Source organism: Mastomys coucha, unplaced genomic scaffold (assembly GCF_008632895.1).
Source record: "Mastomys coucha isolate ucsf_1 unplaced genomic scaffold, UCSF_Mcou_1 pScaffold18, whole genome shotgun sequence".
Classification (NCBI taxonomy): Eukaryota; Metazoa; Chordata; class Mammalia; order Rodentia; family Muridae; genus Mastomys; species Mastomys coucha.
The window spans coordinates 7,528,454-7,548,329 of NW_022196900.1; the positions used below are offsets into that span (position 1 = coordinate 7,528,454).

The window sequence follows — 19,876 nt, forward strand, 5'->3', positions numbered from 1 at the left end:
GCCGGGTGGTGGTGGCGCACACCTTTAATCCCAGCACTTGGGAGGCAGAGGCAGGCGGATCTCTGAGTTCGAGGCCAGCCTGGTCTACAGAGTGAGTTCCAGGACAGCCAGGGCTAAACAGAGAAACCCTGTCTCAAAAAATCAAAAAAAAAAAAATTCTTTCTTTCCGTGTAGTCAAATAGGCAATCAATCTAATTCTTGGATCTCAACTTGGCCTGAAATCCAGGGAGTGTACTTTAAGAGACTTGGGCTGGGAGACACTCCAGTGCCTCAGTCTGAGCCCTGCTCTAGAGTTCAGGATGACAGTGGCCAAATCAGTAAAACTTACTGAGGCTGCTCCCTCTCATACAGTAGGAACAGCTATGGCTGTCTAAAATGTACTACACTACAGACTGGAGGGATGGCTCAGCGATAAGGATCATTGGCTGCTCTTCCAGAGGACCTGGACTCAGTTCCCAGCATCCACTTGGTGGCTCACACTCATCTGTACTTCCAGTTCCAGGGCATCTGATTCTCTCTTCTCAGTTCTTCAAGTACCAGCCACACATGTGGTACACAGGCATACATGTAGGCAAAACACCCATATACACTATAAAAAATACCATATCAATGATTGCAATCAGAGTTGTTTTTTGTTTTTGTTTTTTGTTTTTTTCGAGACAGGGTTTCTCTGTGTAGCCCTGGCTGTCCTGGAACTCACTCTGTAGACCAGGCTGGCCTCGAACTCAGAGATCTACCTGCCTCTGCCTCCCATGTGCTGGGATTAAAGGCGTGGGCCACCATTGCCAGGCACAATCAGAGATTTCTATATACTGTCTTATAATTCTATGTGATGCTTCTGATTTAGGGAAGAATGTAAACAATGCTTGAGAAGGCCAGAGAGTCATAATTGTCTTAGCATTAGCCATAAATAACATTTTAGTGCTTCTCAAATTACATCTCACAAGTTTACAAAGACCCTGTCCTTCTCCCACCCCCTTCACTTTCTCGGAAAATGAGGTGGCTCCAGAGATGCGTTGGATGGAGTTATAATCTGATAGCACGAAACCAGGAGCCACTAGGGTTTCCTAAGGGGTTTGGTATCTGCCCTTTCCCTCTAACGTGGTTTTTCGTGAGATCTCTAGAAAACTGCAGGCTACAGCTGGGAAAGGAGAAACACAGTTGTTAGTGGAGATTCTTGCTAGTCTGATGACAACAGGCATCACTCGGAATCCTGGGTGAGTGCTCCTCTCTGTCTTACGCTCGCAAGCTTTTCTTTTTTCTTTTTTTTTCTTTTTGTTTTTTCGAGACAAGGCTTCTTTTCATAGCCCCGGCTGTCCTGGAACTCACTCTGTAGACCAGGCTGGCCTTGAACTCAGAAATCCGCCTGTCTCTGCCTCTCAAGTGCTGGGATTAGAGGTGTGCACCACCACTGCCCGGGGCCGGGCAAGATTTTCATGTTTTTCTGTTCTGGCTCAGAATCGGCAACCACGGGGTTCGAACTCTAGAACACCTACTTTCCTGTCCGCACCATGGTCTGCGCTCTTTCCTGGTCCTTCCTAGCTAGCTGTAGAGTAGACCTAACTGTAGTATCTAGAGATTTAGGCAGAAACCTCACTCCTGTCCCGGGCTCCCCGACGCTGGAGGGGCGAGGCTTGCTCGTCTCCCCGCTCTCTGCAGAGGAGGGCTCCGATTGGCTGTCGAGCGAGACGGGACCCGCGGATTGGCTGCGCGGCGGCCGCCGGCTGACGTGGCGGGGCCGAGACCTGCGGGCCTGCGCGGCGGGTGCGGAAACGCCCGGGGCTGCGAACGAGCGCGGGTAAGCACCATGCCGCTGGAACTGGAGTTGTGCCCTGGGCGCTGGGTGGGTGGACAGCACCCGTGCTTCATCATCGCGGAGATCGGCCAGAACCACCAAGGAGACTTAGATGTGGCCAAGCGCATGATCCGCACTGCCAAGGTGAGGGAGGGGCGGGGCCCGAGAAGGTCCGCGGAGGAGTAGCGGAGGAGCCCAGGAAGGTTAACGGAGGGCTTTGAGGGGAGCCCGGGTGGGGGGCAGGTTCACGGAGGGGCTCGGGAGAGCGCGGACCGCGATTGCCTTCCGGTCCTATGCTCCGAGTCTCTCTTGCCTCGGCTCCCCTACTCCGTCTTGCACCTGTTCTTGCTCGCCCTCCTTGTCCCACCCGACCTCTTTCTTCTCCTTTCTGGTTAAATCAGCTTCTACCCTTGCCTGGTATGCCCCGTGGCATCCTGCCTAACCAGAATCTTAGGGATCCAGTCCCTTCCTGCTTGTCCTATGTCACCTCGGAGATCCTCCCGTGACATTTGACGACAGCTCTTGGAAGTTGATGTGGCATTTTTCACCTCAGTCCCAGTGTTTGGATTACTAAACGGTAAAAAGTGCAGATCCGGTCAGGGAACCTCTACGCCTGAGTTGCCTGATTTGAAAACACGGCCTGATGGAGTTGTGATGGAGTTCCAAGAAGAAGGAGTGAAAAGCGCAGTAGTTGGTCCAGGGCTGCTTAGGTGACCACTAACTACAACTGCTGAGATGACTGACTATGCACTCTCCCACTTCTCTTAGTGAATTTCCACTTGTTCAGTCCAGACTACAAGGATGACTTCTCCAGATATAGCCCGCAGCCCTAGGTTTTGCCTCTAGTCCTTTTGAAACAGGGACTTACTCTAACCTGGGCTAGACTGGGAGTCACCATGTATCCTAGGCTATCCCTCAGATATTCTGCTTCTGGCTTCCAGGTGCTGGGATTACAGCTGCTAGCCTTCACTCGGGACTTGTCATGCTTCCTTTTAAACCTTTCTTTGTTTTGAATGAGTCTTGGAAGAGAAACTCCTGTCCATCATTGTGATCCGAACCCTCAGCTTTTATAAAGTCTGCCCTGCGATTTTTTTTTTTTTTTTTTTTTTTTTTTTGCTTTGGTTTGTTATCCTTTTAATTGATTGGTTGTTTTTATTTTTGGAGACTAGAGTCTCACTCTGTAATGTAGATTGGCTTGGAACTTACTCTGTAGATCAGGCTTTGCTCTTAAACGTGGACCAGTCTTCCTGCTATAGTCTCCCAAGTGTTGGGAGTGTAGGCATAGGTCATTACATCCAGCTGTTCCTGGGGCTGGAAAGATGGCTCAGTGGTTAAGAGCATTGGCTTCCTTTCCAACGTACCTGAGTTCAGTTCCCAGCACCCACATGGCAGCTCACAGCCATCTCTAACCTCAGTTCTAGGGGATCTGACCCTCTTCTCTCTGTTCACCCACCCCTACACACACACACACACACACACACACACACACAAAGGTGTGGTGGTACATGCCTTTAATCCCCAGTGCTGGGGAGACAGAGAAGGCAGGCAGATCTCTGAATTGGAGGCCAATCTGGTTTATCGAGTGAGTGCCAGAATAGTGCTCCTCCACTCTTTACGTGGAGAAACTCTATCTCAGAAAACAAATGAGGTAGCTTCTGCCGTTGTTTATTAATGCTGATCTCGAAACTTCATAGCACCTCAAATTCGGTTTTATCTTACCCTTCCTCAGAACTAATTAACTGGGCTTGTGACCGCAGTCCTGTTGAAGCACAGAAGGACCTTAAAGTGATAACTGCTAACAAGTTTTAGATTCTCTTGAGATGCTGAGCTCAGTGCTCTCTCCTTTATTCCTACAATGCCTGTTTGTCAACTTTATTGACACCTTTGATCCCAGCACTTGGAAGTAAAGGCAGTCAGATCTCTAAGAGTTCGAGGCCAGCCTGGACTACATAGCAAATGCCAGGCTCACCGGGGCTACATAATGAGACCTTGTTTCAAAAATGAATAATTTTTAGTCTTCCCTTTGAACACGGGTTTTCTGCCTCTGGGCTGTAAAGAGGGAAATTCCTGCTTTTGATTCATAAGGACAGCCTGTTTTTTCAAGGTGTGACCTTGTATGGTGAGGTTGTAAAACCTAGAAATATAAAACCATGCAAACAGAGTTATAGGGTTTTTTCTCATAGGTTCCCTTTACTTCTGGAGGGCACTGGGGTAGGGGACACAGTGCCATGGCTGGGGCTGTAAGCAAGAGCCTGGCCTAGTGTCAGGACGTTCATTACTAGTTAACTGGTCCTGAGCAGGTGGCTTTTCTAGGCCTCAGATGTTTCTTGTTCTCTTTCTTTTTTGGGGGGTGGGGTGGTTGGAGACAGGGTTTCTCGGTGTAGCCCTGGCTGTCCTGGAACTCACTCTGTAGACCAGGCTGGTCTTGAACTCAGAAATCCGCCTGCCTCTGTATCCCAAGTGCTGGGATTAAAGGTGTGCACCACCACTGCCTGGCTGCTGCTTTAAAATTTAAAGCAGGAGAATTTCTTAGGATTCCTACATTTTGACTTTGCTGCCATTTGTAGCAGGAGTGAAATTAGTTACCTAGGGTCTGTAGTGTACAAGCTCAATTGCTCACATGATGAATCTGCTGTTTTATTATATTTAGAGTGTGTGCACACACATGTGGGTCTCAGGGATTGAACTCAGGGCACCAGGCTTGGTGGCCTGAGCATTTACCAGCTAAGACCCTTTACCAGTCCAATAAAATACATTTTTTAAGGGATTTTTTTTCTTTTATTTTTAAGACAGGATGTCAGACTATTGCAGTCTTCGATGGCTTGGAACTTACCTATGTAGACCAAGCTGGTCTTCAATTCACAGAGATCTGCCTGCTTCTGCCTCCTAAGTGCCTGGGATTAAAGGCACACAACTCTACCCGGTTTAAAGTGTTTTTTACCCCCTATGACTTATTTATTTAAATTATGTGCATGTTTCTGTGCCAGCAGGTGCTTGGGGAAGGCAAAGGTATTGGGTCTCCGTGGAGCTGGAGGTTTAGGCAGTGGTGAGCTGCTGGGTGTGGAGGCTGGGCGCCAGACTTGGGTCTTCTGTAAGAGTAGATAAGCCATCTTTCTAGTCTTTGTTTTTGTATTTTTGAGACAGGGTCTTACTATGTTGATATGGCTGGTCTAGACCTCTCTATGTAGACCAGACTGGTCTCATAGAGATCTCCCTGCCTCTGTCTCCCAAGTGCTGGGATCAAATGTGTGCACCACCAGAATGGATTTAAACTACACCTTTATGCCAGGTGGTGGTGGTACACTCCTAGCACTTGGCAGGTAGAAGCAGGTGGATCTCTGAGTTCGAGGCTTGCCTGTTCTACAGAGCAAGTTCTAGGACAGCCAGGGCTATAGACAGAAACCCTGTTTTGAAATCTGCCTCCCCAAGGGAAAAAAAATACACCTTTATAATATATAATACATAAGTTCAGTAGTAGAAGTTGCTTTGTTTAGGTGGCATTGTGTAGCCCACTGTGTCTCCTCAGCACCTCAGGGTTTCTGTTCAGCTGTAGGTCTTGACCTTAGCTTGGTACTCAGACTCAGAATGAAACTGTGAGCTTATTGGCTAAGCAAAGGGCCAGGTAATTGAGGAGAGTCAAGTGTGTGTGTTAGGAGTACCCCAAGTACTTGAGCAGTATGTCTACATGTGGGATGTGGGCCTGAGTGTAGAGGCCTGGATATCTTAGAGCTGGAGTGACAGGTAATCTTCAGCCATCTGACATGGTATGCATCTGCACACATCTGCAGTCCCTGGGACTCACATGGTGGAGGGAGTGCTTCTCTTTTTTCTTTTTCTCTTTTGGTTCTCGAGAGACAGTCTCTGTGTACAGCCTGGCTGTTCTGGAACTCAGTATGTAAGTAGGCCTGGCCTCAGGCTTACAGCGATCCCCCTGCCTCTGCCTTCTGAGTCTTGTCTTTTTCTTTTTTCTTTTTTTTCTTACAGATGAAATAATTTTCTTTTTTTTTTCGAGACAGGGTTTTTCTGTGTAGCTCTGGCTGTCCTGGTACTCACTCCATAGACCAGGTTGGCCTCGAACTCAGAAATTCGCCTGCCTCTGCCTCCCGAAATAATTTTTTTATAATCCTGTCGTATGGCTCATGCCTTTAGTCCTAGCACTCAGGAAGCAGAGGCAGGAGGATCACTGGTCTACATAGCAAGTTCCAGGCCAGCCAAGGCTATTTAATGAGACATTATCTTACTGTGTACTTATTTTTTAATTTTACTTTCTTCTTTTAAAAGATTTACTTATTTATTTTATGTATATGAGTACACTGTAGCTGTGCAGAAAGTTGTGAGCCATCAAGTGATTGCTGGGAATTGAACTCAAGACCTCTACTCCCTCTGGCCCCACTTGCTGTGGCCCTGCTTGCTCCAGATTTATTTATTGTTATATGTAAATACACTGTAGCTGTCTTCAGACACACCGGAAGAGGGCATCAGATCTCATTATGAATGGTTGTGAGCCACCTTGTGGTTGCTGGGATTTGAACTCAGGACCTTCAGAAGAGCAGTCAGTGCTCTTAACTGCTGAGCCATCTCTCCAGCCCAACTTTAATTTCTTGTATGTCCTTGGTTGTGTATGTGTATGCATTTGCATATAGAGGGCAGAAGTCGATGTTGGCCCCAGTTCTCTACCTTTATTAGTCTGTTTGTGTGTGTGTGTGTGTGTGTGTGTGTGTGTGTGTGTGTGTGTACATATGCATGCACACAAGAACTCTTGTGGATATACAGCTGTGCCATGGTGGGTATTTCAAGGTCTGAACTTCTAAGTGGTCTCTCCTTCTACTGTGTAGGATCGAACTCAGTTCGTCAGGCTTGGTGGTAAGCACCTTTATCCGATGAGCCATTTCATAAGCTCTCTGATTTTTTTTTTGAGACAGGGTTTTTCCCTGAACACATTGTTCGTGAATTTGGTTAGGTTGGCTGGTAGGCAAGCCCCAGGGATGGGACTGTAGGCACATACTACTATGCCTGGCTCTTTTACATGGGTGGTGAGGATTGAACTTAAGTCCTTGTGACCTCACTTCACCCGCTGAGCATCTCTGTGGCCACAGCCCATTTTGTCTCAACATAATGATGTCATATCACTGTCTGCTCCAGGTCACTGAAACTGTCTTACTCTGTGTTACAGGAGTGTGGGGCCGACTGCGCTAAGTTTCAGAAGAGTGAGTTGGAGTTCAAGTTTAACCGGAAGGCCCTGGAGAGACCATATACTTCAAAGCATTCATGGGGGAAGACATATGGGGAGCACAAGCGGCATTTAGAATTCAGCCACGACCAGTACAAGGAGCTGCAGAGCTATGCGCAGGAGATTGGCATCTTCTTCACTGCCTCTGGCATGGACGAGGTGAGCTCTCAGCTGCTAGCAGCTGCTAGTGGATCCATAAGATGCAGGCAGCTATTTGTGTATTGCCAGCTCTGGCCCTCGTTCACCTGTACTATGTCCAGCTAAGCGGAAAGCCAACAGACCAGAGGCCCAGAGAAGGGGTTTTGAGAGAAGGGTACCATAGTTTAAAACTTACCTCTGGATCAGAACCGCCACGATAGACCCCAAGGTCCTTGACACTGAGAAAGTGGTCTAGATTGGGAGCATACCCCTTGCCGGCTAGCTCTGACTGCCTCACTCGGTGCTGCTGGTATCACCCACAGGTAAGTGGCTCAGAGGCTGGCTGTGTTGGCATCCTAGAAGGATGCAGCCTCAGGTCCATTTTGCAATATAACTTCCTTTTTTTTTTTTTTTTTTCCCTCTGTGCAGCCATGGGTGTTTGAGAACTCACTCTGTAGACCAGGCTGACCTTGATCTCAGAGTTCTCCCTGCTTCTGCCCCCCAGAGTTCTGGAACTAAAGGGGTACGTTACCACTGCCCCGTGTAACTTCTGTACTTTGATGATTCTATGCTCTCTCTTTTCTAAATGTCAAAAACTTCAGTCTTAGCAACAGGACACTGGAATAGAAAGTTTAGAAAGCGGGAATGAGAGGGACTGGCCTAAGGTTACTATTACTTTATCTCTCTGTGGATTTCCTCTCTGAGTCGTACACGTATGTTGTGGCTGGTTATTCCTGGCTTGTCACATTTGGGGTTATGTGTTCTTTTTCCAGTTAGTGTTAGAAAACAGCTTTACTTCACCTGTGTGAAGGCTTTTTATTTTATTTTTTTGTTTTTCGAGACAGGGTTTCTCTGTGTGGCCCTGGCTGTCCTGGAACTCACTCTGTAAACCAGGCTGGCCTCAAACTCAGAAATCTACCTGCCTCTGCCTCCCAAGTGCTGGGATTAAAGGCGTGTGCCTCCACTGCCCGGCCCTGTGTGAAGGCTTTGAAAGCTATGCAGTTATGCAGTGTTTCTTTTGGAGGATAAACTAGAATGTTGGGTTGTTTTTTTTTTTTTTTTTTTGGACACAGGGTCTTAGTACAGTCTTTCGTGGTTTGGAACTCATGATGTAGACCAAGCTGTCCTCACGATCCTCCAGTTGCAGAATCCTGAGTGCTGCCATTACAGGCACATAGCACGCCCACCTGGTTTCAGTTTCTTATACCATGATGCCAAGCCAGGGTTGGTGGCCCCTGCAGGTAACTCTAGCATTTGGAAGGTAGAGGTAGGAGAATGAGTTCAGGCCAGCCTTGGCTACACAAGGTAAGCTTGAGGTCAGCCTGAAATACTAAAGACTGACTCAAAACAAGATACCAAGATGAGCATCTTTGCCCTGTGTCCTCGGGTGCTTCCTCAGAGTTGTTTCTAGAAATAGTTCTTAGGGCACACACACACACACACACACACACACACACACACACACACACACACATGCGTGCACGCAAAGCGCGTATATACACCACCTCTGTCTCACTATGTCTTACTTACCTTGTAACCCCAGCAGAACCTATCTATACAGATAGATCATAGATCAGGCTGGCCTGGAACTCACAGAGCTTCCTGCCCCTGCCTCTAAGAGTGGGGTGCCTACCACACCTGGTACATAAAACATATCCCAAAATATATTTGTAATTATAAACATTATATGGTAGCTTGTACTTGTCATCCAGCATTGGTAAGTTTAGGCAGGGGGATTGCCGTGAGTCTAAAACCAGCCTAAGACTATATAATGAGTTTCAGACCACTTAGAGCTACAAAGTGAGAGTTCGTCTCAAAGATAAATAAATAGGGCCTGTGAGATGCTTATCAGTAATATTAGCTGACCCCCAAGCCGGATGATCAGAGTTCAGTTCCCAGGTCCCTCATGGCGAAAGGAGAAAACCAGGTCCTGCAGGCTGTCCTTGGATCTCCATGTATCTATATGCGTGCCATGGCCCTCATGCATGTGCTTTAAGTAAAGACATGCAAAAAATTAAATGAATAAATAAATGGTCCAGGTGGTGGCAGCCTGTGAAGTTGAGGCCAGCCTGGTCTACAGAGTGAGTTCTAGGGCGGCCAGGACTACACGGAGAAACCCTGTCTTGAAAAACCAAAAAAAAAAAAAAAAAAAAAAAAACAACAACTACAGATAGATTGACAGATGGATGAATGGAAGGCTGAGAGGGGGCGTAGAGAACTCAGGCTTCAGCTAGATCATATTTTTCTCAGTTTAGAGCCTAATAATGAGATGGCATAGTGAGTAAGGGTCCTTGTCCTGACAAACTGAGTTTCATCCATAGATCCTGAAGGAACTGCTTCTCTTCTTCCGTCGTGGGGGAGAGAGGGGGTAAAAAGCAAACCAAAAAAGTGAAAAGATTGAATAGTCCCAGCCGTTGGGCGGTGAAGTCTGGAGTACACCCAGTCATAGCTAGCTGGGGGAGCACAGCCTGCAAGCCAGAAGTGGTGCTGCTTTCCTAGACTGAAAACCTGCTTGGTTTCCCTGCTGCCCGTGTGGGATGGGCACGCTTCACTTGTTTGAAGTTAGTCTACTGGCTAGCCTGGGGCAGTGAAGCAGAAATGGGTCAGAGGACCTTTACAAAAGACTAAATTGATCTTTCCTGCCAGGCCTCCATAGAGCTGGCTTGGTTGGGTCCTGTCTGTCCTTCCGTGTCCACCACCTCCGTTTCTGAAACAGCTGGTTCCTGTGCTCACCTTCCTGACTTCCTTATGCCAGCCATCATTTTAACGAGTTCTGTCTTTCTCGGCTGTGCGGGCTGTTCCGGGGCGGCTCTGTATGCTTAGGAGAGGTTAAGGTGTGGCAGGGTTTTATGGAGTCTGAAAAGGTCCCCAGGACACGTGTCATGAGGGTGTGCAGAGGAGGTGGACTTTAACCGAAGAAAGCTTAGTACTGAGGCTGCAAGCAGAAGCCATGAGCCCGGTGGCCCTGCTGGGTACCTGCTCAGTGACTTTGCCCCTGCGCACTTTGCTCTCCCCTGGCTGCCTGCTGCCTGGTGCCTCTGACAGGTCTGGCCTGTCCTTTTTGGCTCTGTGCTCTGTCAGTGTAAAAACTGCAGCTCTCACCTTAAAAGGGAGCAGGAGGTAGTTTATTCTGGAGCTATTCTGAGTGACAGGAGCCTGGGAGCACAGATTTGGACTACCCCAGATTTCATGTTCCAGTGTGGAAGCAGTGCTACAAGGTTTTTATAGTTTTACAGAACAAAGAAAGTCACGAATCAAGGCCCCTTTAAAATAACACTAGAAAGTACACCTGAGAGGTAGGTAAAGTGAGGTGGGGGAGCTGTTCTATAGGCCCAGGATGCTACCTGATGGCATTTAGCTTGCGGACTGGCAGGGATATGGGAAGGCAATTTGAGGCTAGCCTGGCCTACATATGGTGGTAGTGTTTGAAAAAAAGAGAAGCCCTAGCCGCCTTCTTTCTGTAAGTCCTTTTTGGACTACAACTTCTTTCAGTATACACACAGAAGAAAGGCTCTGTGAGCATGTGCTGCCTGTTCTTATTTTACTTATGTATTGATTTTTGAGGCAGGGTCTCTGTGCAGCACTGGGTGTTCTGGAACTCACTGTGATCAGGCTAGCCTCACACTCCAGAGATCTACCTGCCTCTGCCTTTGGAGCGCTGGATCAACGGCATGCCCACTGTCTGCTCTTAATAAAGTTTAAACAGTTCTGAGTCAGGCAGCCAGGCATGATGGTCCATGTTTATAATCTCTCTTGGGAGAGTGAGGCAGTAGCACCAAGAATTGGAATTCAGTGTAGGCTACATAGAAAGTTTCAGACTAACCTAGAATAAGAGCTTGTCTTAGAAAGCAGAAAAAAGCAATACTAAGTCAAATCAGGTTGATAGACCTGGCTTTAAGACCAGAGAGGTTTATGTCCTGGGACCCTCTAAGGAGCAATAAGCTGGTCAAAGTTCCCTTAGCACTAGTTGCTGGGGCTGGCTTGTTCCAAGCACTGAACCCAATCGGCACCTGAGGAGCTATTTATTGACTGAATTACTTTAAGGCAAACTGAAAAGAGGAAGTGATAGGGCCATCTGACTTGTGCCAGGGAAGTCAGAGGAAGCCAGCTGGTCCTGAAGGTGGCAGGTTTGCGTCTTTGCAGGGTGATGAACCAAAGTGGCAGTTCTCAAAGTGGCCACTAGATGGTGATGGTTCCCCCAGGTGGATTGCAAAATGAAGTGCACTCTTTCCTCCTAGCAGTTTAAAAAAATTATAACTTGCCGGGCAGTGGTGACACACGCCTTTAATCACAGCACTTGGGAGGCAGAGGCAGGCGGATTTCTGAGTTTGAGGCCAGCCTGGTCTACAAAGTGAGTTCCAGGACAGCCAGAGCTATACAGAGAAACCCTGTCTCAAAAAAACCAAAAAAAAAAAAAAAAAAAAAAAAAAAAAAATATATATATATATATATATATATATATATATATATATATATAACTTGAACATGATAGAATTCCGCTTCATATTTCACAGTCCTTGTAGATAACTCTTTGAGATTTTTTTTTCTGTACCAGGCATCCTTACTTGTGCCTGCTTAGTCTCTTTCCTGAGCCCACACTTGGTCTGCTAGAGGATCCAAACCTGCCAGGAAGGTGGATGGGAGGTCTATCACAGTGGGTTAGTTTAAAGATGTCTTTTTTCATTTTTCAAGTTTTTCTTAAACATAATTTATTTTTATTTATGGGTATAGATGTTTTGCTTACAAATATGTCTGTGTACCATTTGTATGCCTGGTACCCTGGGGGTCCAGAAGAGGGAAGGAATCAGGTCTCCTAGAACTGGAGTTACAGATGGTTGTGAGCCTCCATGTGGTTGCTGGGAATCAAACCTGGGTCCTTCAGAAGAGCAGCCAGTGTTCTTAACCCCTGAGCCATTCTCCAGCCCTTGTTTTCTTTTTGGAGACAAGTTCTTATGTCATCCTGGCTGACCCAGAACTTGCTGTGTAAGACCAGGCTGGTCTTGAACTCATAGAGAACCCACCCTTATTAGTTCTTGCAATTTAACAGAATATGGGATTTTACTTTTGGGTGGTGTGTGTGTGTGTGTGTGTGTGTGTGTGTGTGTGTGTTGCTAGGGATCAAACCCAGGGCCTCACACAGGCCAGGAAAGTTCTTGTCCATCGCCTCCAGTCCTGAGATTATCCTGGAACGGTTTGCTGACACCTCCCAGCTTCCTGAGTCTTCTGGCTGCATCCTACATTACAGGGTTCATGGAGTGAAAATGGTAGCTGGCTGGCTTTTTGCAGGCCCTACAGTTCAGGGTCTGAGAGGGCCAGCTGCTGATAAGCGGGTCAAGCCAGGACACAGATTACTCCATCTGCCCCTCTTGGTAGGATTCAGTGTCTTCTTTCTGGTCGTTGACCTTTGAGGGCCGGTCATTCTCTCTGCCTGGCTTCTGGTTCATGCATAGGTCACAACCCTTTTGCTTTTGTTTACAAAGTCCTTGGGGAAGGAACAGTCTGGCCAGGAGGTAGTGTTTCCTCCACAGATTCTTGTATCGATTGATGGCTGAGAACAAGCCCTGGCAGGGTGTGCCCTGGACAGATGGGTATGATGATGATGACGAGTTCTCTGGTCCGCACTGGGTTCCCCGTCACCTGTCCTGTACCCTGAGGACAGTGTTCTGACTAATGGTGACAGGAATTCCCTCTTATTTTTTTGTAGATGGCAGTTGAGTTTCTGCATGAATTGAATGTTCCCTTTTTCAAAGTTGGATCTGGGGATACTAACAATTTTCCCTATCTGGAAAAGACAGCCAAGAAAGGTAAGACGCTAGACCCTAAGCTTTGTGTTTCTGCCCCCTAGTGGCTGCTCACTGTGATAGCGCTCATGGACACTCAGCTGTTTCTGTTGTTTTTGGTTTTGTTTTTTTGAGACAGGGTCTCTATGTAGTCCAACTGGCCTGAAACTTGCTGTGTAGCCCAGGTTGGCCTGAAACTCCTAGAGATCTGCCTGTCTCTGCCTCTCAAGTGCTGAGATTAAAGATGTGCGCCATCACACCCAGCTTTGGAGACACGTCTTAGAAACCTGCTTCTACTCTTTTGTTTTGGGACAGTGCTAGGGGACTGAACCCAGTGTCCTGTGCACTCTACCACAGAGCCACATCCCCAGCCAGTGCAGGAATCTCTTCCCTAATATCTCCACATGGCACTAAATGGATTCCCCATGAGAATGATCTCCCTTTCCTCTCTTCAAACCTGGGATGGAAGCAGGTCATATTACTAGGATATTCTGTACTTGTCTCATGGGCAGAGCAGATGCTCTAAGGACAGTGCGCTGTGCAGGCCAGCACTAGAGCTGGCAGCTCTAGGCCTCTCTCAGCTGTGCTCTTGCACTGGGGCATCACCATACTGCAGGTTGTGTATCTCATGTCCACAATGCTTGGGGTTAGGAATGGTCCTGAATTTCGAGTGTTTCAGACTTGGGATTTGTAGAAAGAGATGAAGCCTGCCTGTCTTGTGCAGCCTCTTGGTCTGCAGAGACGCCACTCTTCCCCTCAGGATTGAGGTCCTTGGTGTGCTTTCCTTTTGTTGAAGCACGATGCTGAGGACAATGTATTTCCCCCTCCGTCTCTGTGCGGTGTCTTAGATGTGGGTGGGGGAGAGTCTGAGCCCCTGTGAAGAAGGTGCGGGGTTCTCCAGGTCGTCCTATGGTGATCTCCAGCGGGATGCAGTCGATGGACACCATGAAGCAAGTCTATCAGATCGTGAAGCCCCTGAATCCCAACTTCTGCTTCCTCCAGTGTACCAGTGCATACCCTCTACAGCCGGAGGATGCCAACCTGCGCGTCATCTCGGTGAGCACGAAGTGAGGTCTCATTGACCCAGCTCCTCTGAGACAGTGGGGCCTTTACTGCTTGTTCATTCATCATGCTGAGGACTGAGCCCCAGGCATGGCACGCAAGCCCAGCTCTACCACTGAGTTACAGCCCTAGCCTTTCTTATAACCAATCATGGAACACTTTATAATTTACAGATCCTGTCGAAAGTGTGACAGAATCAAATTAGACCCAGGCAGCCAAGGAAATACACATTCCAAAGAAGGGGACTATAAATTAAAATTAATAGCACCAATCTTAGTTTCTTCCATTTTGTGTGTATGTGTGTGTGTTTGTGTGTCCCTGTATATGTATACATGCATACCTCATGATTTATCTTGGTATACATTTAGTCTTTTAGTCTTTTTTTTTTCTTCCAATACAGGGTTTCTCTGTGGAGCCCTGGCTGTCCTGGAACTCACTCTGTAGACCAGGCTGGCCTCGAACACAGAAATTCACCTGCCTTTGCCTCCCAAGTACTGGGATTTAAGGCGTGTGCCACCACTGCCCGGCTAGTCTTTTTTTTATTATCATTTTTAAGGCAAGGCCTCACTCTGTAGCCCTGGCTGGCTTGTAACTCACTATGTCACTATGTAGACCAGGCCTGCCTCTTCTTCTGCCTAAGTGCTGGGATTAAAGGCCTTCACAGAGGTTAATATAATTAGCATTTAGTGTCTGTGACTCTGGGTACTCTCCCTGAGTTCCCATCTTCAGAAGTGTCATCTCCCCACTCCGGACACTGCCACATGGAGAAAACAGCCCCACTCCCACCCTGTCGCAGCAGTCACAATCCCCTGGCCTCACAGCCTGTACTCTGATCACACATCTGTAGGCCAGATCTCCAGGCCTTTGCCACCCAACATCCCTAGTCTGCTACTAAACCCCACCTACACCGCCTGCCCAACTGTGGCCTCTGGCCACCGTCACTGACAGCACTCAGTTGAGAAGGGCTTGATGCATCAGGGGAATTATAGATAACATATTTATTATCTAGCATTCTCTCCAACAGGATGTTCTGGGCCTGGGCTGTGTGTATAACTGATATTTCTGTGTGTAGCACACTTGGTTTCAGCCATGCAAGCTCATTAAATGTGATAGGTACTTTCTGGTGAGTCCAGGCCTTCCATTTCAGCTATGATGTTATTCTTGTTCGTCACAGGGTTAAACATTCACAAAAAGTGTTTGTTTATTAAAATGTTTTGGATTTGTCTATGTGCGTATACATGTGCCATGGCAAGAATATGGAGGTCAGAAGACAGCCCGCGGGAGTTGCTTCTCCCACTACCTGGCTTGCCTTCACCCTTTGAGCCATCTTGGTGGCCCACAGAAGGCATTCTCAATGACAACAGCAACTTTTACAGTATGGTGGGTGCCTTAGGGTTTCTATTGCTACAATGAAATACCATTACCAAAGTAACTTGGGGAGAAAGGTGTCTGTCTTAGGGTTTGTATTCCTGCACAAAGCATCATGACCAAGAAGCAAGTTGAGGAGGAAAGGGTTTATTCAGCTTACATTTCCACACTGCTGTTCATCACCAAAGGAAGTCAGGTCAGGAACTCACACAGGGTAGGAACCTGGAGGCAGGAGCTGATGCAGAGGCCATGGAGGGATGCTACTTACTGGCTTGCTTCCCCTGGCTTGTTCTTATAGAACCAGGACTACCAGCCCAGGGATGGCATCACCCACAATGGGCTGGGCCCTGCCCCCTTGATCACTAATTGAGAAAATGCCTTCAGCTGGATCTCATGGAGACATTTCCTCAAGGGAGGCTCCTTTCTCTGTGGTAACTCCAGCTTGTGTCAAGTTGACACACAAAACCAGCTCGTACAGTACAGTGTTGTGTCTCTTATGGTTCCATATAGCAGTTCAGCGTTCAAAGCAGTGAGGGCAGGAACTCACACAGGGCAGGAGCTGATGCAGAGGCCATGGAGGGGTGTTGCTCTTCATGGCTTGCTTCGCCTTCTTTCTTATAGACCCCAAGACCACCAGCCCCACGGGTGGCACCACCCACAATGAACTGGGCCCTCCCAATCACTAATTAAGAAAATGTCCTGCAGTCAGATTTTATGGTGGCATTTTCTCAATTGAGGCTCCTTCCTCTTCTGATTACTCCAGCCCTTATGTCAAGCTGACATAAAACTAGCCAAGTAGAGTGGGTACCATTCCTGAATTCCCAGCAGCCCTCATTGAGTACTTTTATTCTTCTCACAAAGGATGGGTCAGAGTGCCTTACTGTCTGTCCTGTGGCTACTCTGCTCTTGATTGACTGAAATGGGGTGCTGTTCCGATCTCCCTGACAAGGAGAACATTTGTGAAGCCCAGAAGGGCAGCCACTTTCCTCTTCTTTTACAGGAATACCAGAAGCTCTTCCCCGACATTCCCATAGGGTATTCTGGGCATGAGACAGGCATCGCCATATCTGTGGCCGCAGTGGCTCTTGGGGCCAAGGTATTGGAACGTCACATAACTTTGGACAAGACCTGGAAGGGGAGTGACCACTTAGCCTCGCTGGAGCCTGGGGAGCTGGCAGAGCTGGTGCGGTCTGTGCGCCTGGTGGAGCGGGCACTGGGCTCCCCAACCAAGCAGCTGCTGCCCTGTGAGATGGCCTGCAATGAGAAGGTGGGTGCTATCTGACTGCCCAGCCTTTCTCTCCTGGGGCAGGGGTGGCACACTTGCTAGGAGCAGGGCTCAGGATGACCTGTCTGAGTCTGTCAGGTGAGCTGGTGAAGGAGCACCCTACCCATCCTGAGCATCACCAGGCTGCGTGAGTTGCAGGGAAATGTGTTCCATCAGAGGAATTCAGGCGTTTCAGCCACCTCTGGTCATAGCTTTTCCACTAAGGCTCTGAAGCCTGTGGCCCTAATGTGAAGTCCTGAGATGGACAAGCCTGGATCACGTGGAGTGAGCATACTGGGGCACAAGGTGGGCCACAGCATCATCGTGGGGCTGCTGGGCAGGGGTAGTGAGGCTGAGGCATGCCTCCTGGCTTCTTCTTTCTGCCCTTCTGAGTTTAGAGCCAGAAGTCGCAGGACTGCTGGGTGCAAGCCTCCTCACCCGCAGTTGTGTGGGTCGGGCAGAGGCCGGGCACTAGGTATACATGAAGAACACTGTCATCTTTTATTCCAGGGGAGACCACCTACTACCTCCCTAAATTACAGGTGCACACAGACTAGGAGGTTAGCAGTAAAAGAATCTAACAGCTGCCGGGCAGAGGTGGCGCATGCCTTTAATCCCAGCACTTGGGAGGCAGAGGCAGGCGGATTTCTGAGTTTGAGGCCAGACTGGTCTACAGAGTGAGTTCCAGAACAGCTAGGGCTACACAGAGAAACCCTGTCTCAAAAAACAAAACAAAAAAAAAAAAAAAAAAAAAAAAAAAAGAATCTAACAGCCTTGTACATGAAGTGGAGAGAGTTCTGGGAAAGCGGTGTGCAAGCTCTAGGAGTTGGTCTTGAAGGGTGGTGCTCATAGCAGGTGAAGCATAGCAGGGACCACAAGCCTTTCCTGGTGCTAAGTCCAAGCAGAATTAGAACTCAAGGCTCTTGTGTATAAGCTGCAGGGGTCACTGGATGCTGCTGCAGAGTATTTATGGGGAGCAGAGACACTGGTTGTGAGCTTTAGGCAGCTCCTGGTCTCCACGACTGCCTGCGCCGACTGCCTGCGCCATCTGTTCTCTTCCCGAGCGCCCCTTGTCATTTGAACATCAGACACCTCATTGCTCATGCGCCCTCCGTGACCTTATTTTGGAGAACATAGTGGCAGCAGGGTTGTATACACCCTGGAGCAGGGCTTAGGGGTTTCCTCCTAGGGTCTCATCGTAGTTATCGGCAGCTTGACCAAGCTTCCTGCCTTCTTTTGACCTAAGTTTCCCATAATATGTTGACTAGACAGTGACAAGAGTAATCACAGTTGTTGTATTGTTGTGAGCGCACTCTATCACATTCTGCTAATATTCTGACAAGGAGCCAGCACCTTTTACCAGGGAAACCAAAGCAGACCATCCCAGGCCAGCAGGTACTATGCCTGGATCTATCTGACTACAGGGCCTGAGCCCTTTCCATTTTGCTGGGTTATGGAAAGGCCTCTCCTCTCAGTCTGTGATGTCCCCTGACACTGGCTGTGTCTTTTTTTCTATGAGGCACTGCTCTGGGTACTGCGGTGAGAGTAAATTGGGACCTGCTGTGGGGTCCCATTACAGGGATGGCAGGTGTGCAGGAGTTACATCTCGGATCTAACACTGAGCTTCCTTTGTCTACAGCTCGGCAAGTCTGTGGTAGCCAAAGTGAAAATCCCAGCAGGCACCATCCTGACCCTGGACATGCTCACTGTGAAGGTCGGGGAGCCCAAAGGCTATCCTCCTGAAGACATCTTCAACCTAGTGGGCAAAAAGGTGCTGGTCACTGTTGAAGAAGATGACACGGTCATGGAAGAATCCGTGGAAAGTCACAGCAAGAAAATTAAGGCTTAAAATAAAGTGCCACTGCGGCTTCTCAGCCTCCCTGCTACTGCTGTCCAGTGTGTTGCGTGCAGAGGGGCAGGAATGTCAGTCTCCAAGCCACCCGGTCACAATGGCCACCTGTGTCTAGCCCATTGGAAAGGAGGAACCAATGAGGCTATTCTGCTTTGAAGTGTCCGGCCAGAGAAGGTGGCCCAGAGCAAATGCAGCTCCTTTAGGGTTTCTGTGACATTGTGAGCCTTCATGTTCCTACTCTACAAAGCAACTCCAGAGACCTGAGCTCTCAGTTCCTCATAGAGCACTGAACGGTGGGCATTGGACTCTGCCTGAGGCCCTGCGGGCAGAGACAAGCTCTCCTGTTTCTGTGAGCAAGGGCAGGCACAGAGCACTTTGGTCCTCCCTTTGGCACATGTAACTGCCAGAGCCCTAGGGCTCTTAGCAGCCAGTCCCCTTCTCAGAGGCCTGTCCTCAGACAGCAGTTGCACACTAACCCATGGTACATTGGCCAAGGAGAAATAGCTGTTAGAAGAGGAATGTGAAGTGGGGAGGAACACGGGTGTGTGAGGGGGTGGGGAGTGGCAGGGTGGGGGGTGGTGGTACAGAAATCAACCCTGCCATAAGCACCAGTGCCTTGTCACATATGACAGATTACAAACCCAGACAAAGGCCCTATTGTTTAACTTCTTCAAGTGCATGAACTCTTTACAGAGATTCACTGTCACATTTCACTTTGTTCTTTGGAATCAATGCTGAGATTAATCATTTTGTTCTTTTTAAGTATCTTGTCTTCATTTTATTTAAAAAACTTTTACTACTTTTTTTTTTTTTTTTAAAAAAAAGATAAGATTTCACTCTCTCCTGCCTGGCCTGGAGCTCACCCTGTAGACCAGATTGGACCCAGACCCTGAGATCTGCCTCTGCCACTGAGGACTGAGATTAAAGCTCTGCGCCTCCATGTTTGACCTGTATTTACTTTTATTTGTGTTTATGTGTGCAGGAATTACGGAGGACAACTAGCGGAGGTCCGTTCTCTTCCTCCGTCATGTTGGTCCCAAGATCAAACTGGCCATCAGGCTTGGTAGCCATCTCCTTTACCAGCTGACTTGTCTCGATGGCCCATAGATCTCCCCCCCACACACACACACACACTCCCAGTTTTGTGTGTTTGTATGTGCAGAGGTCAGGTGTCCTGTTTTGTCTGAGATAGCATTGGTCTGCTAGCTTCTGGTGGGCTCCAGAAGGCCCATCTGCCCACAGTGCACTGCCAACCCTGGCTTTTTACTTGGGTGCTGTGATCTACCTTGAGCCCTCTTTTCAAACCCCCTCCCCCTTTTAAGGAATTATGTGAGTACATAGTCACTGTTTTCAGACACACCAGAAGAGAACATGAGATTCCATTATA

General features: G+C 48.2%; 1 protein-coding gene across 1 annotated transcript; it reads left to right on the plus strand.

Annotated features, from left to right (window-relative positions):
* The first annotated feature begins 1,714 nt into the window (after positions 1 to 1,714).
* On the plus strand, positions 1,715 to 18,518 carry Nans (N-acetylneuraminate synthase). Its single transcript, XM_031377331.1, has 6 exons — positions 1,715 to 1,939; positions 6,969 to 7,184; positions 12,868 to 12,967; positions 13,845 to 13,999; positions 16,374 to 16,640; positions 18,277 to 18,518. The coding sequence occupies exons 1-6, from the start codon at positions 1,808 to 1,810 to the stop codon at positions 18,484 to 18,486; spliced, it is 1,080 nt and encodes a 359-aa protein (XP_031233191.1). The 5' UTR covers positions 1,715 to 1,807; the 3' UTR covers positions 18,487 to 18,518.
* The last annotated feature ends 1,358 nt before the right edge of the window (positions 18,519 to 19,876 follow it).